The sequence below is a fragment of the Schistocerca nitens genome, chromosome 4 (genome assembly GCF_023898315.1).
Source record: "Schistocerca nitens isolate TAMUIC-IGC-003100 chromosome 4, iqSchNite1.1, whole genome shotgun sequence".
Classification (NCBI taxonomy): domain Eukaryota; kingdom Metazoa; phylum Arthropoda; class Insecta; order Orthoptera; family Acrididae; genus Schistocerca; species Schistocerca nitens.
The window spans coordinates 431,820,546-431,835,691 of record NC_064617.1 but is presented as its reverse complement, the minus strand read 5'-3'; the positions used below and the strand labels follow the sequence as shown (position 1 = coordinate 431,835,691).

The 15,146-nt window shown below is 41.8% G+C and overlaps 1 protein-coding gene across 2 annotated transcripts in view; it reads left to right on the top strand.

Annotated features, from left to right (window-relative positions):
* Positions 1 to 12,450, top strand: part of LOC126252978 (LIM domain only protein 3-like) — a 371,497-nt gene extending 359,047 nt beyond the window's left edge. For both annotated transcript variants that reach the window (XM_049954003.1, XM_049954004.1), the window contains exon 6: positions 8,421 to 12,450. In XM_049954003.1, coding sequence (XP_049809960.1) covers positions 8,421 to 8,540 — 120 coding nt within the window. In that variant the 3' untranslated portion in view covers positions 8,541 to 12,450. The remainder of the gene's footprint in view (positions 1 to 8,420) is intronic.
* The last annotated feature ends 2,696 nt before the right edge of the window (positions 12,451 to 15,146 follow it).

Genomic DNA, 15,146 nt, shown 5'->3' with positions numbered 1-15,146 from the left:
TTTTCAACTTCCGCGACCTTTAGTAGTGGTCGCTGTTGCTAACAGATGGCGCTGCAGTCTACCAATACTTTAGCAAGTCCCCCTTGCGCCTTGCAAATAATACGCCAACTGCCCTCTATTGCTCTGCCACAAACAAACATGCACCAAGTAACATCACATACAAATCAATCGCCCCGCAGTGTCCTTTGCTACAGTTTCAGAGCAATGCCGCAACTTATCTGTGTGAGCTGAACGTGGCGTGACGTGACCGGATTTTGAGATTGAAGTCGCTCAAAACCTTCTCCGCCAGCGTCGAGTCCTCTTTAATGTGTAGTAGCACTCTATCTCTTCATGTTCTCCCGGGTTTCGGCACCAAAATGTTGCTACACGCTAGTGAAATCAAGGACACAGTAAAACTTCTGCTCACACACACCTTTATTCTCACACGTCCATTTTACAGTTACTCGAAATATTTCCGCTGCAGAGGGCAGCACAATGTACAGACTTAACAGAACACCAACAGATGGCGTAGGAGTCTTCATTCCCCGACATATCCTGTTCCAGAATGCACGCCCGTCTGCGTTAGATAGCGTGCATTTCGGCCTCTATCTACAAGGTGTTGGCACATTCACCAACACATCACTGAGTACATGTTACTTATTCATAAATTATCAAGAGAGCACAAAGGCAACGAAAGGAAATAAACTGGACGTAAAGTCAAGTTTATCATTACAACTGTCGATACACACCTCCTGACTACACTTGGTGTTAACTGAAGCCTGAAAATACCGCATAAGAACCCCAAGGTACAACAGAGAACGCCAAACGGTTTCAGGTACTGTTTACACATTAAGATGCTCTCCAAACAAGTCCATATAGCTCAGCCAGTCTAAGCTGCCTAGAATTTATGTAGATGCAACTCAGCAGACACGGTACGAAGGCCGTGTCCCACCCGAATCGAGATTCGTATTTCGCAGCCCTGTAACTGACAGACTGGCAAAGAAGACTCGCCCAGAATGCTGATCAATTCCTGCACTTGCATGTAGCGTCCTTGTCTCACATAACCGACAGAATCTGCTAATGGATAGCTAGCAAAAACTGAGACTGAGGTGATATGGAAGCAGTTGCTTACCAACAAAGAAAGAGGCTAAAATCGCGCACTCGATACCTTCAGATACATATCGAAATCACGCACGGCTGGCTGAACTGTTCTGCGCTCGTTGTTAAGACTTTCTTCATTAGCTCATATGGTCGATTTCGCTAGATGAATGAAAACATTTTTTCGGTTGAGATGTAATGCTCAAACATTATAGCGCATAGGTCACTCCAAGAGAAATCCAGAATTTTTTTTCTGCATCTTTGCTATTCACGGAGGTCAAGCAAACGTCATTCCCACTTATATTTAAATTTAGTTCAACCTGTTTCCGAAAGTGGAGCTGTCTTAGCACTCCGTTCAGATGGTTGCTGCAAATGATAATCCTCTGGGGCTGCGTGCTGTTCTAAACTTCATACACTCCTGGAAATTGAAATAAGAACACCGTGAATTCATTGTCCCAGGAAGGGGAAACTTTATTGACACATTCCTGGGGTCAGATACATCACATGATCACACTGACAGAACCACAGGCACATAGACACAGGCAACAGAGCATGCACAATGTCGGCACTAGTACAGTGTATATCCACCTTTCGCAGCAATGCAGGCTGCTATTCTCCCATGGAGACGATCGTAGAGATGCTGGATGTAGTCCTGTGGAACGGCTTGCCATGCCATTTCCACCTGGCGCCTCAGTTGGACCAGCGTTCGTGCTGGACGTGCAGACCGCGTGAGACGACGCTTCATCCAGTCCCAAACATGCTCAATGGGGGACAGATCCGGAGATCTTGCTGACCAGGGTAGTTGACTTACACCTTCTAGAGCACGTTGGGTGGCACGGGATACATGCGGACGTGCATTGTCCTGTTGGAACAGCAAGTTCCCTTGCCGGTCTAGGAATGGTAGAACGATGGGTTCGATGACGGTTTGGATGTACCGTGCACTATTCAGTGTCCACTCGACGATCACCAGTGGTGTACGGCCAGTGTAGGAGATCGCTCCCCACACCATGATGCCGGGTGTTGGCCCTGTGTGCCTCGGTCGTATGCAGTCCTGATTGTGGCGCTCACCTGCACGGCGCCAAACACGCATACGACCATCATTGGCACCAAGGCAGAAGCGACTCTCATCGCTGAAGACGACACGTCTCCATTCGTCCCTCCATTCACGCCTGTCGCGACACCACAGGAGGCGGGCTGCACGATGTTGGGGCGTGAGCGGAAGACGGCCTAACGGTGTGCGGGACCGTAGCCCAGCTTCATGGAGACGGTTGCGAATGGTCCTCGCCGATACCCCAGGAGCAACAGTGTCCCTAATTTGCTGGGAAGTGGCGGTGCGGTCCCCTACGGCACTGCGTAGGATCCTACGGTCTTGGCGTGCATCCGTGCGTCGCTGCGGTCCGGTCCCAGGTCGACGGGCACGTGCACCTTCCGCCGACCACTGGCGTCAACATCGATGTACTGTGGAGACCTCAGGCCCCACGTGTTGAGCAATTCGGCGGTACGTCCACCCTGCCTCCCGCATGCCCACTATACGCCCTCGCTCAAAGTCCGTCAACTGCACATACGGTTCACGTCCACGCTGTCGCGGCATGCTACCAGTGTTAAAGACTGCGATGGAGCTCCGTATGCTACGGCAAACTGGCTGACACTGACGGCGGCGGTGCACAAATGCTGCGCAGCTAGCGCCATTCGACGGCCAACACCGCGGTTCCTGGTGTGTCCGCTGTGCCGTGCGTGTGATCATTGCTTGTACAGCCCTCTCGCAGCGTCCGGAGCAAGTATGGTGGGTCTGACACACCGGTGTCAAAGTGTTCTTTTTTCCATTTCCAGGAGTGTATGATGTGAGGAGACAGTGACAGATATTCCCAAAAGAGTGAAGAAGGTGTATACAGATGAGGCTGTTGATCGTAGTACAGTTAATAGTCGGGCCCGCCAGATTATTTGGTGAAAGAGGGGACGCCAATACTCCTGACCTCCCACGCAGTAAGGAGTGCTCACGTTGTACGACGTATTCACAGTTTTGCTTTGTCTGACAAACGCATAACAAAAAACCAACCGCCAAACGAAGCTGGAATACGAGAAGAGTGTCTGAGTGGAGTATTGAGACGATTCAAATTGATAAAGGTGGACCCGAGAGGTCCACAGAAGAAAAAAAATGCGGAAGACCGCGTGTAGCGAACTTTTTCAGTGTACGATAATTCTGGAGATGACCTCCTTGCAAGAATTACGAGGAAAGATAAAACACTGTTGGAATACTTTGAATCGGAGACGGAAAGGCTTTCGATGGGATGGCATCATGCAAACTCGGCGAAGAAGAAGAAGAAAAAAAAAGCGCCTTCAACAGAGAAAGTGGTGGCTACTGTGTTTTTTGTTTCAGGAGGACTGTTATTTGTGGACATCATGCCACACGGAACCACCATCTGCTCCGACGCGTATATGGCAACCCTTAAAAAAACTTCATGCTCGAATGCGTCGCTTTCGACAACGTCGGCAAAAATGCAACGTTTTGCTGTTGCCTGATAAAGCCTAACCACATGTCAGCGAGAATACTACCTCGGAGATCATAAATCTTGGGTGGACAACACTGAAACACCCATCCTACAGCCCTCACCTGGCGCGGTAAACTGAAGGAATCCTTTTGCGGAACGGGATTAGAAAGGCTGCTAAAAAGTCTTTCAAACGTTTTGGTGCTGACTTCTAGCACGCAGGTATATAGGCCTTTGCTTTACGGTTACGTAAAGCAGTGCAAAGGGACGGAGATTATGTGGAAAAATTAACTTTTGCCTCTCAAGAACGTAACAATATACTACGAGGATTGGAACTTAAATAGTGGCAACTATTTACTCACAACCGATGCAAAAGAGTTACACGTTTTCACCTGTTACTGTCCTTCAAAGTAGTCACAAGCGTTGTGTAGAACCCGTTGCCAGCGGTGTGGTAGGCGTAGTATACGGCGGCAGTACTTCGGGGGCGTAAGTGTTGCCACCACAAAGGTCTCCCTGTTGATAATGTTGCCTCTCCTAGATCCTGCACAGTTGTGCTCTGGAAATGACTGGGGCAGTTCGATTCTTTCTACCGAGAAAAATCTTTGCTGATATCGCGATTCTAAACCATGTACTCCGAATATCTTCTCATAGACAGAGTCTTTCAAATACACTCATGTAAAAATCAACGAAGATTGCTAACATTACAACTCAGTGGCGCTTTACTGCTAATGTTGCTCTGTACGAGCCCGAGAAAGCAATTAGAATTCGAAAGATTATTTACAGTGATTTTCCTTAAATTTTTGTTAGGCTGGTTTCAGCTTTAGGAATTTTGTGCTACAGAAGCGGGCATTGTGTCAACCTTAACAATTTAGTCATAATTTGTTGATGTTACACAATCATTTTACGCGTTTCTTAGCATAAAACAAAGTAGTCTACAATAATTCATCCAAATATATCTCCCTGTTTAGAACTTCCTATATCATAAATACTAATCAGACATTCGATTCTTCGATAGTAAAACACTTACAGCTCCTCCCCATACAAATATTTGTGCAATGTTCTTTTGTATTACTAACACACAAGGAACAACCTGCCATTAACGTCAGAGCTCCTACAACTTTCAAGAATCAACCAGTGGCTTCAAGAATGAAATTTTCACTCTACAGCGGAGTGTGCGCCGATATGAAACTTCCTGGCAATTTAAAACTGTGTGCCGGACCGAGACTCGAACTCGGAATCTTTGCCTTCCGCGGGCACGTACTCTACCAACAGAGCTACCGAAGCACAACTCACGCCCCGTCCTCACAGCTTAGGTAGGAGACTAGGTACTGGCGGAATTAAAGTTGTGAGGATGGGGCGTGAGTTGTGCTTGGGTAGCTCTGTTGGTAGAGTACGTGCCCGCGAAAGGCAAAGATCCCGAGTTCGAGTCTCGGTCCGGCACACAGTTTGAATCTGCCAGGAAATTTCAAACCAGTGGCTTTTCTCTTGCGAAATTGAACTTTACTGGGCTCCCGTATATCCAACCACATATTTCGAAAGTATTGAAATCTGTTATGTTGGGTTCTATGGAAATGATTGTGGCACACGACCATGACGTAATCGAGGACAGAAAGGTGGCTAGCATCGGTCGTAACATCAACTGTCTTTATCAGTGCAGATCTATATTTCAGCTAACAGAGCACCCATCAATGCTATAAATACAAATAATACAAGTATCAGACACAGAAACTGCATAATGATCAAAGGCCATGTCATAGTTATAAACGGTTACAGTTCAATAATAACATAGCGTTATAGGTAGTAATGTAGAGTCGATGTAATTATAACAACACGCAATCCAATATAACTTATGCATGTACAAGTATTAGTCCAACAGATGCTGCTGTTTAAAGACCTATACAGCTAACCTCGGTTTGTGTCGTATTGGATAGCCAGAACCCTCTATTTATCGGCCATATGTAAAGGATTAGGTTAAAATACAAAAACTACATAAAATATAATGAATTCAAATTACAATTAAAATAAAATACAATTTCGTCTGTAGACGTATAAATTCTAAAACCATTACAAGTCTTACATTACACTAAATCACTTATCGAGGAGTGCATAGGAATATTAAAAACTTTTGTTTCAGTTAAATACTGAACCATGATTAACGGTATGTAATTAAGGAATTGGACCTGTGTATAACTATAACACGGCTTTTGATCAATATGCTGTTTCTGTGTCTGATTTGTGTATTATTATTATTTATAACACTGATGATTGTTGTACTGGTAGCTGAAATCTAGATCTACCTTAAGAAAGACAAATGTTATTACGACCGATGCTTCCCTTCTGTCTGTCTGGGATTTGTATCTACGTTATGATTCGCGGAGTTTCGTAAGAATAATCAGTCTATGGGAGCAGACTGGTCAGTAGAAATAAACACGAGAAATACACAAATGGATCTCACTACAATATCTCAATGAAATGACAACAATATCTTTCTATAACTGCCAAAAGGAGACTATCTGTCAAATAAGAATGAGTGAAAAATATATTACACGGTAAGTCTCATTCGAGTGACGTTTCTTTACAGAAAATATTTTTGACGTAATTTAGTAGAGATGTTGTGAGGAACTGCACTCACTAAAGTACCTTAAAATGAATTTAAGAATGAAATGTTGTTAATTGCTGATATATTTCGTCACGAGTCTGTCACAAAACACGTATAGAAAACTACAACAGAAACGATTTGTTTCAGCAAGAATACACAGATACTTAAAATAGATAGGTCGGAGAAAGAGAATTAAGACATTACGCCACGTCGACGACGAGGTTATCAGAGCTGAACCATAAGCTCCAGTTGGGGAAGGAAAGTGAGCATACCCTTTCAAAGGACCCACATCGTCACTCACATTAAGCGATGTAGAAGTATCATGGAAAACAAGTTTTGATGGCTGCCATCCTACTGAATTCATGTCCAATGTCTCACCTTACTACGTCGTTCGGTGGCCTCTCAAGATTTGCACTGTACGGCTATTGTGGCAACTGGCTTTATGTGCTTGTATCAGTACTTTGTGAACTATCATCAGTTTTGGAGTGAGGTTGGCGTTGTCTTGGAGGCGATCTTTCAAAGATTTAAAGTTTTCGATCACCCACGATATTCCAATGTACAAAACAGTCTAGAAACTAAACGGACCAACAAAATAAATATTTTCTCTATCGTTAAGTACAATATAATATGTTTTAAATTTTAGCCTCTTCAGAGTATCCACCACCATTTGATCTCAAAATAGCTGCAACTCCTTGCATTCTGGATATAATATTTTGTAGCCTTGTTTTAGATATTGCAGTACAACTCGTCTGTGAATTATTCCATAAATCTTCAGCAGTAGGTGACTAGTTTTCTGATCCCCCTATCAAGTCCGTTAAATAAGAGCTCAATTGCAAACAGGTTGGGTGACTAACTTGGCCAAAATAATATTCTTCAGTTCCCCACAATTCTCTTTTCTATTGGTCTATACTCTCCACAATTTAGAAGCATGCTGGGATCATTGTTCAGCTGCGGAACAAATCCACGACCAATAAGACTCTAGGCAGATCGAAGTGCAGTGTTGATTACTATTATCTGTTATCTTTCCTTTATTAGTTATCCTTTAATTCTCAGTAGACCACCGGCTTCATCACGCACGGAACAACCCCACACCGTGACCGATCCTCCACCATGTTTCACTGTTGGCGTCGCATGCAGTCTCTTTACACGTTCCCCACGAAGTCGGTGAACAGACATTCGACGGTGGCTTCCAAATGCTTGAAACTTATATTAAACCGTAAATACCACCTTTGTACATTGCTGTACGCTGCATTTTTTATGTTGCATTGCCCATTGCCATCTTTCCACTCTATTTTGTTTGCGTAATAAAGGCTTTCTTGCCATTGTGCACCCCTCTAATTCTCGTTCAGGAAGACTATTGAGCCGGCCGGAGTGGCGGAGCGGTTAGAGGCGCTACAGTCTGGAACCGCACGACCGCTACGGTCGCAGGTTCGAATCCTGCCTCGGGCATGGATGTGTGTGATGTCCTTAGGTTAGTTAGGTTTAAGTAGTTCTAAGTTCTAGGGGACTTATGACCACAGCAGTTGAGTCCCATAGTGCTCTCAGCCATTTGAACCATTTTTTTTGAAGACTATTAAGACACAGATTGGAGCTGCTCGCATACTGTTTACTTATTCGTGAATTTCACATGCAATACTAGTCGTCTGGCGCTTATTCTGCACACATACGAACTCATCTTCCCTGTATGATGGTACTCGAAGTCTTCGGGATCGTGAAACTCTTGCAGTGACACCAATTTGCTTGTACTGCTGCAATATATACGCCACTGCAGGTTGGGCTACGCCAATTTTCGTTGCTATTGTCCTACTAAAATTGTATTCCTGATGCATAACCGCAATTACAGCACATTTTTCAGTTCCAGTCTCCTGTTTCCAACCCATTAGCAAGTAATTGATATAAACCTGATCAGGGATACGAACACACTACTAGATGCAAACAATATACTGTAAACTAATGCGAACTGGTTGCTACACAGACAGTTGAAGAGTGAAGCATATCCGAATGGGACGGTGTTAGACAAAAGCACATCATTGTTGTGCGGATACTCAGTGAACTCTGTACGGACAACCAGTCAAATACATAACGGAGGCACTTAGATTTTTCATGTTTATTTTAGTTTTATTGTCAGAACATCCCTGTTTTAAACATAAATCCATAGCTGATCAAAAACTATTGACCTGTAGTGTATACTTTCCCAGAAATTCTACTAAGGTATTAAGAACGACAAAGAAGTGACATTTTCATTGTATTGTTCGCAGCCTGGGTCGACGCAGGCTGGTTTGCGAGGGGCTGCGCCTGGAGACCTGAATAACAACATGGCCGCCGGCCTGGTGTCGCTCTCTCCCGGTCCTCACGCCAAGTCGCCGGCAGCACGGTGAGCCTGTCACGTCGCAACGTCACCAGTGGCCGAGCGATGATCCTGCGGACCAGTCAACGTCGTAACTTCACCAGTGACACGTGCAGTGATCGTGTGGACCTATTATCCTTGAATCTTTTCCTGAATGTGAGGAGTAACTTCGGGTCTAACATCAAGACGGCAGGCAGTGATCACGCAGGCCGGTAGATATGACATACTCATCGTGAGCTAACCTTCGTTCTGTAATGCTGCAGTCGTTGCAACTTCACGAGTGGTCGACCGGCAGCTCTTCAGATTCAGTGTCACAACCGGACGTTAATCAGTGTCACTAGGTAACCTGATGGCGTGCAGTATCACTGAGACGTGTTAGTGCTCCACCACACGACTGTCATTTCGTGACACTCTTATATCTTTTCCAGATACTAATTGCACAGTCATCCAGGCAGCTAGTCAACACTGCGACGCTATTGGTTACACTGATATTGTGTCTGAACACCTGGAACAGGAGCTCTGGTTTTCGTGATTTGGTAGCAATGCTTTTGGACTAAATATTGTGTATGGTGATGAAACAAATCCACAGAGTGCTCAAGTGTGGTACTATGCAGTCCCATAATTTAACTGGCGTGAAAGAGTTTTACATTATAATTTTATAAGCCGTACCAAAGATAGTCATAACAAGTATTTTACCATCAGTTTCCGGTAAGGTAACTGAACATAGCTCTTGACATTACAGTATACAGTGAAGTCTTAATATTTTAATAGGGAATAATCAGTTAATCTCATTCTTCTCCCACGAGAAATGCTCTCCACTAAATAATACCACATTCGGCCGCCCTGAGAAATGCCACTGTACATGTGAGTTGATATGAAGGGTTATTCACCACTAAAATAGCTCAATTATCCTCTCTGATTATGCACGTAAATGAACATATACTAGTCATTTTTATTGTGAAATAACTGCTCTGATACGTTTGTGGTATCTCCCTACTTTTTTTTAACTACAGTTATTAGTGCCATGGAAATTAGTCACCTTATTCAGCTTCATACCAACCTCAAGATAACACGCAAATTTTCACTAGTCAAATAAAAAATCATTTGCAGCAGGCTAACGTGCCTGTCGAGACGATTTAAGTAAATAGCCTCGACAGGCATGTGAGCTTACTGAAAAGGCTTGAAACGCCCGTGAACCTAAGGAAAATTTATGGCTCAGGACACATTCTACACTTGTACAGCATTTTTACTTTGCAATAATGAACCTATTTTTCATGCTTAAAAGAAAATCCATCTCGGATTGCATTAACTAAATCTCTAGGCATATTTCCTTCTTTATACAGTATTACTACCAACTGACGCCTTTAAAACTAGCAAAATTGCAGAGCTCTAATACATATAAGTGCTATATAAATATTGATGTTGTTAGCCTGTCACTTATAATGTTACCATTGGTATGCGTTATGCTGACGCTCATCTGAAGAAAGGGGAAGATCAACTTTGTTCACGATATTTCTCTTTAACGTGCTGCATATGAAGGTTTGATTATTTGCCTATATCCATCTTTTACGTATTACATTACTGAAATTCTGGAGACAAAATTATCGTTTTCTTAGTAACATCATAATAGCATTTCCATCGAGGTAGATTATTTTGATAGAAAATATTATTAGACAGCGGTATTCATAACATCGCTGATTCATTTGAAAATCCATGCACAATGTTCACGGCGCCTTGGATGAAGTTCTTATGATTTACTCATTTTAAACTGCTTAAATGTAAAATTTCCACTCTGTAGAAATCTAAGGAAAAAGATCGTTTAGCAGAAAGCACAGTACGTGACTGCACATGTGACATTTGATATATGTTTCACATAAGCTATGTACGACTGTGTTCCGTGAAACGTTCCAGAGAGTTTTATTTTAAAATCAGCAGTAGCTCCACATCTGGTATCAGATCTATGTACGTGTAAGCCAAGTTAATTGCTCAGACACACAAGCAAAAGAAATTAGATAACTATACGGACAATACAACTATGACGAAGAGAACAATTTGTTCTCTATAACATATTTCGAATGTTTCTGTTTCAGTTTAAAATGTGTTTCAGGAAAAATACAAAACTAAAAATTAATTCATTTACCGTATAAAACAATAAACTGCTGCATCTGACAGAAATCTAATATTTATTAATCTTCGTATTAATATATTTCTCTTTGTAGGTGCTTTCTTATGAGTTATCCATGTTACGTCCTACTGCTCGTAAAGTTCCCCAAAATCAGTTAGAGCTTCTGGCTTAATCTCATCGCTCAAAAGTCACGTACACATCAAATAGGAGATCACATAATCCAAAATCCCATCGCGCTCTAATCTTGTGTACCAAATAATTACGCAGGGAAAGATGACATTCAATGATTAAAACTCTGTGAATAATTGAACAAAAAGGAACTACACTTTGTATAATATTTGTCAGTGTACAGAAAACATTCGTACTGTTGTATCGTAAGTTCCATGAATACAGAGAAGTTTTAGTGGTTAGTTGTGACAGTACTTCAGACTGAGAAACTGTATCTCTATCCATGCATTGGTGCAAATGCTGTCACTGTATCTGGAAAATAGTCTTGAACTGCAGACTGTATTGTGTGCAATGTCAGATTAATAAACCAGAAAAAACGGACCATTATAATACCCTATTGTCAGTAACCTGCACAACGCGAAATTGTTGGATGCCCCGTACTTCGGAACCTTAGCAAGCAGAGGTGCTCTACTCGCCGCTATCTCCTCCTATTATCTCATTCCCCTTGCATTTAAATGACTACTTATTGCCATACTGGAGCATGCAAGGAAGACTCGCTACCAGCTTGCGTGTGACTTTCTTGCTGTTCTATTTTGGGCAATGAAAGCGGGGGTAGAACGTGCCGATGCAACAAACTGTGTTGGAAATAATGACGACTTCTCCTTCTCACAACTGTCACAGATACACACTGCATATGATATCCATCTATAAATCCATTATTAATGACAGTAATATTACTTGATAACAACATGATAAAGCATTGTTTAAAAGTTTCTAAATATGGAGAGAAATGTCTAACCAAATTGGTGTTCTTGTTGTATCCTTTTGTACACGTGAGCTATTTTTATACACCGCAGAATGTAGAAGTGAACATCAAGTATACGACTTTTTTTTTCTTTCTCTTGCCGACGCCATATATAAACTTATTCACATGCTGTACACAAACAAGAATCAGCTCAATCCAGCTGTGACACAAAATATTCTTAGTGATTCAAAGTTGCAGTTGCAGTTTTTTGCTAGAACTGAAATTATCGCGTAATGGAGACACTTGAACCAATCTAGTCGTGCTCCCAAAGACATGAAACCAAAGTGCGCAGTTGTTCAAGAAACTGTTGTAGTGACCAAAGATAATAAACGAAACATTTTACGCTTGAAGTTATTTGAAGTTTCCAGTTTTGCCTTCGGAGGCGAGTGGTCAGTGGGCTCTTGAAACAAACGTGTGTGTTATTCGCTCACAGTGTGTTCTTCAGGACGGCGGTTTATTCAGCGATCTGTGTGCTTCCATTAAGTTTCTATTTGCAAGAAGGATTAATGTGAAAATAAGCAATAAAGACAGTTGTAATGGTGATGAACTCAGTGAAATATCGAAGGCGAAAACGACTTGTTTCGTGCATTTATTGCTATTTGTCTGTAACCACAGCTGTGTGTACGGAGTATAAAGTTGCAGTAGTGTATAATTATTGCAATGTATGTCTGTTATTTGGTATCCACGATCTTTACTGGTAATTCTTGTTGTAAATGAGCTCCACTGTCCTGGACACATCCGCTGCGAGGTTTAATTACAGCGTGTGCCACCCACTCCCTATTTTCGGAACTACCACTGCCCTGACCCCGTTCCCTTCCCACCCGCCATAACAATAAAGGCTGAGTTAAATGACCACCAGTGTTTCACTGCATACCGCAGAACGCCGAATCCACGACATTGTGAGGCTGAAAAAGCTCTCTGCAGGCAGCATAAGGTAAGGTGAGCCTGATGTGCTGACTAACATCTAAGGATTCTGGAAGTCATACACTCATTTGTCTGTAGAATTACTACCTTGCAGTTTTCTTCTTGCCAGTAAATTCAGTTTCATCGTATCTCTGAAATGAACAACCACAATACGAGGAAAAATAATTTACTTGCTTCCTTGCTTTCTTGTCTGCCGGGGCTGGACGAAAATATGGAAACACCAAATGCACAACACATTACCAAGCCTAATGCTGTGTAGTAAAACAGTTGGGTTACAAACCATCTTCCAACCGTCTCGAAGTGGATAAATATAGGTCCTGTGGTTTTCGAGGGACTCTTATACCATGCTTCCTGCTACATAGTGACAGCTTCAGGGTAACGATACTGGAGGTGGACAGCGATCACGCACCAAAGTAAACAGCAAAGGCTCAGTAAGGTAGAAATCGGATAACTGTCATAGCCAGGGTGTAATATTCTTCCTTCTTATTTGTGTGTGTTATTTACTATCCTGATATGTAAAACCAGATGTAATACTTGCGTGTATTTTGTATTCTCTGAATTGGTTTACAAAACATACTGTCATGCAAAACCAACTGTAATATTCTTATACTATACTGTCAATAATAAGCAATGTAACAAACAGAAATACAGCTACCTATCCGGGCAGCAAAACCTCAAAAATAAGTGTAGTAACCGCGTGTGTTAACCTAAGGAATAAGCATCAGACTTTAACTCGTTTCTTCAAATAAGTCATTAGTTCAGGGGTATGGCAAATGACAGTAGTTAGACAACTATTCTGCATCGATAACGATATATGTGGTTGGTGGTACACTATTATTCGCCAGTCTAATGAGGCACACGTAATGAAGCTGAGTAGGCCAGCAGAAAAGATTGCAACTCTCTACTTACCTAACAGATTTCACTTTAGATTTAGATAAAAGATGGTTCAGAAATACAAGAAAAGTTTAGCCGCTCGAAACAAAACTACAGCACCCAATTGCTTAATCAAACAGACTGATTTCATGAAAACAAAAGTAAATTTGGACAGGGGGAGGGGGGGGTTTCTACATCAACATATTTGGTACTCAACATTTCATTGATTCACTATAAACTGTTTAACGTTACAATTTATCACCATTAATCATCAACTTAGTATTTTCTTTCATTAATACGTAATGTGAAAGCAGCATACAATTTATCTAATGTGGTCTCTGAATCTGGAATAACCTTACGTAATCATTTTAACACAGAAATAATAGCAATGTTAATTATGAAATTCTCAGTTATTCTTTCCATCAATTATTTCACTGATTAATCACTGATTATCCAACAATATATTAAAGATTTCACAGTCTTGGCTGAATACAGGTCACTCGAAATTTTCATTTACCAGGTTAGGATCCTGCTTGGTTTATGAGCGGGATAAATTACCAAGTGGACACAATTGTTAATTTGGATGATGGTTATTATTCTTAAAGCACATTTCAACTTCCTGGCACACACTATAATACGAGTACATAGCTAAAATTTCGTACCCTGTAAGCTGTGATCAGCGACGATGGCTTTGGTGGCAACAACTGCATTAATATCAGAACGGCCAAGAGCTGTTATCCATGTCGGACTTATTTCCTCTTCATAGCGATGATCCATCTTATAGTCAATAGCCCGTTTTTCTCCCCATACCAGGCCGTGATAAACTGCAGTTTCCAACCGAGGCAAGATGCAACAATATGGCGCTGAACGTGCTGCCTTTTAGATTACTGGCCACTAGACTTGGCCACTGTTTCTATGTTTCGATACAGTGTATCGATACGTGGAACTGTTTCAGTGTTTCGGAACGGCTGTGGTTCACTGTTTCGAAACAGTGGTGTTTCATTCCGCCCCTGTCTCGGATAACCGGACCAGATTCGATCTCGAGCCAGACACAGAAACAGTATCGTTGTTTCAAAATAAAGTTGTTTCAGTCCACCTGTGCTTGGAACGGACTAATTGTATCGAAACAGCGATGTTTCATTCCGCTCTGTGTCGGACGAGATTCGGGCTCGGCACAGGTACTGAAACACAACATACCACTTCATGAAACACTTTCAAGTGTCGAAATCTTTTGACAAGCAATAGCGTGAAGCTTAAGATATCCGAAAATAAAGCTTCGTTTCTAGCTGACTGTCCTATTCCGAAATGGCATAACATCTGCTTAGTAAACACTAACCAAACAATAAAACAACGCATACTATTCACATTCAAAATAATAAATATGTGAAAATCATTTAGTTAAATTAAACTTTTTTAATAACATACGCTTCTCTGTTCATGTGCAGTAATCATATTAAGAAACGCAAGTAAGCCTATAACATTTTGAATAAAAAAAGGCGTAGAGTGACAGTTATTAGACATATACATAAAGTTGATGTAGGTATAATTGCAAGCAATCTGTTTGACATATCACTGATACTGTAATGGTGAACGGGAAGGGCTGGGAAGCATGGTGAATTTATAGTAACGGTTCGAAACGCCTTGAAACACAAAATTTTTTTCTGTTATATTTTGTTATTTATTCGAATTATTTTGCGTTATTTGTGAGTCTATAGTCACTGTGCCTATTATCCACAATGATT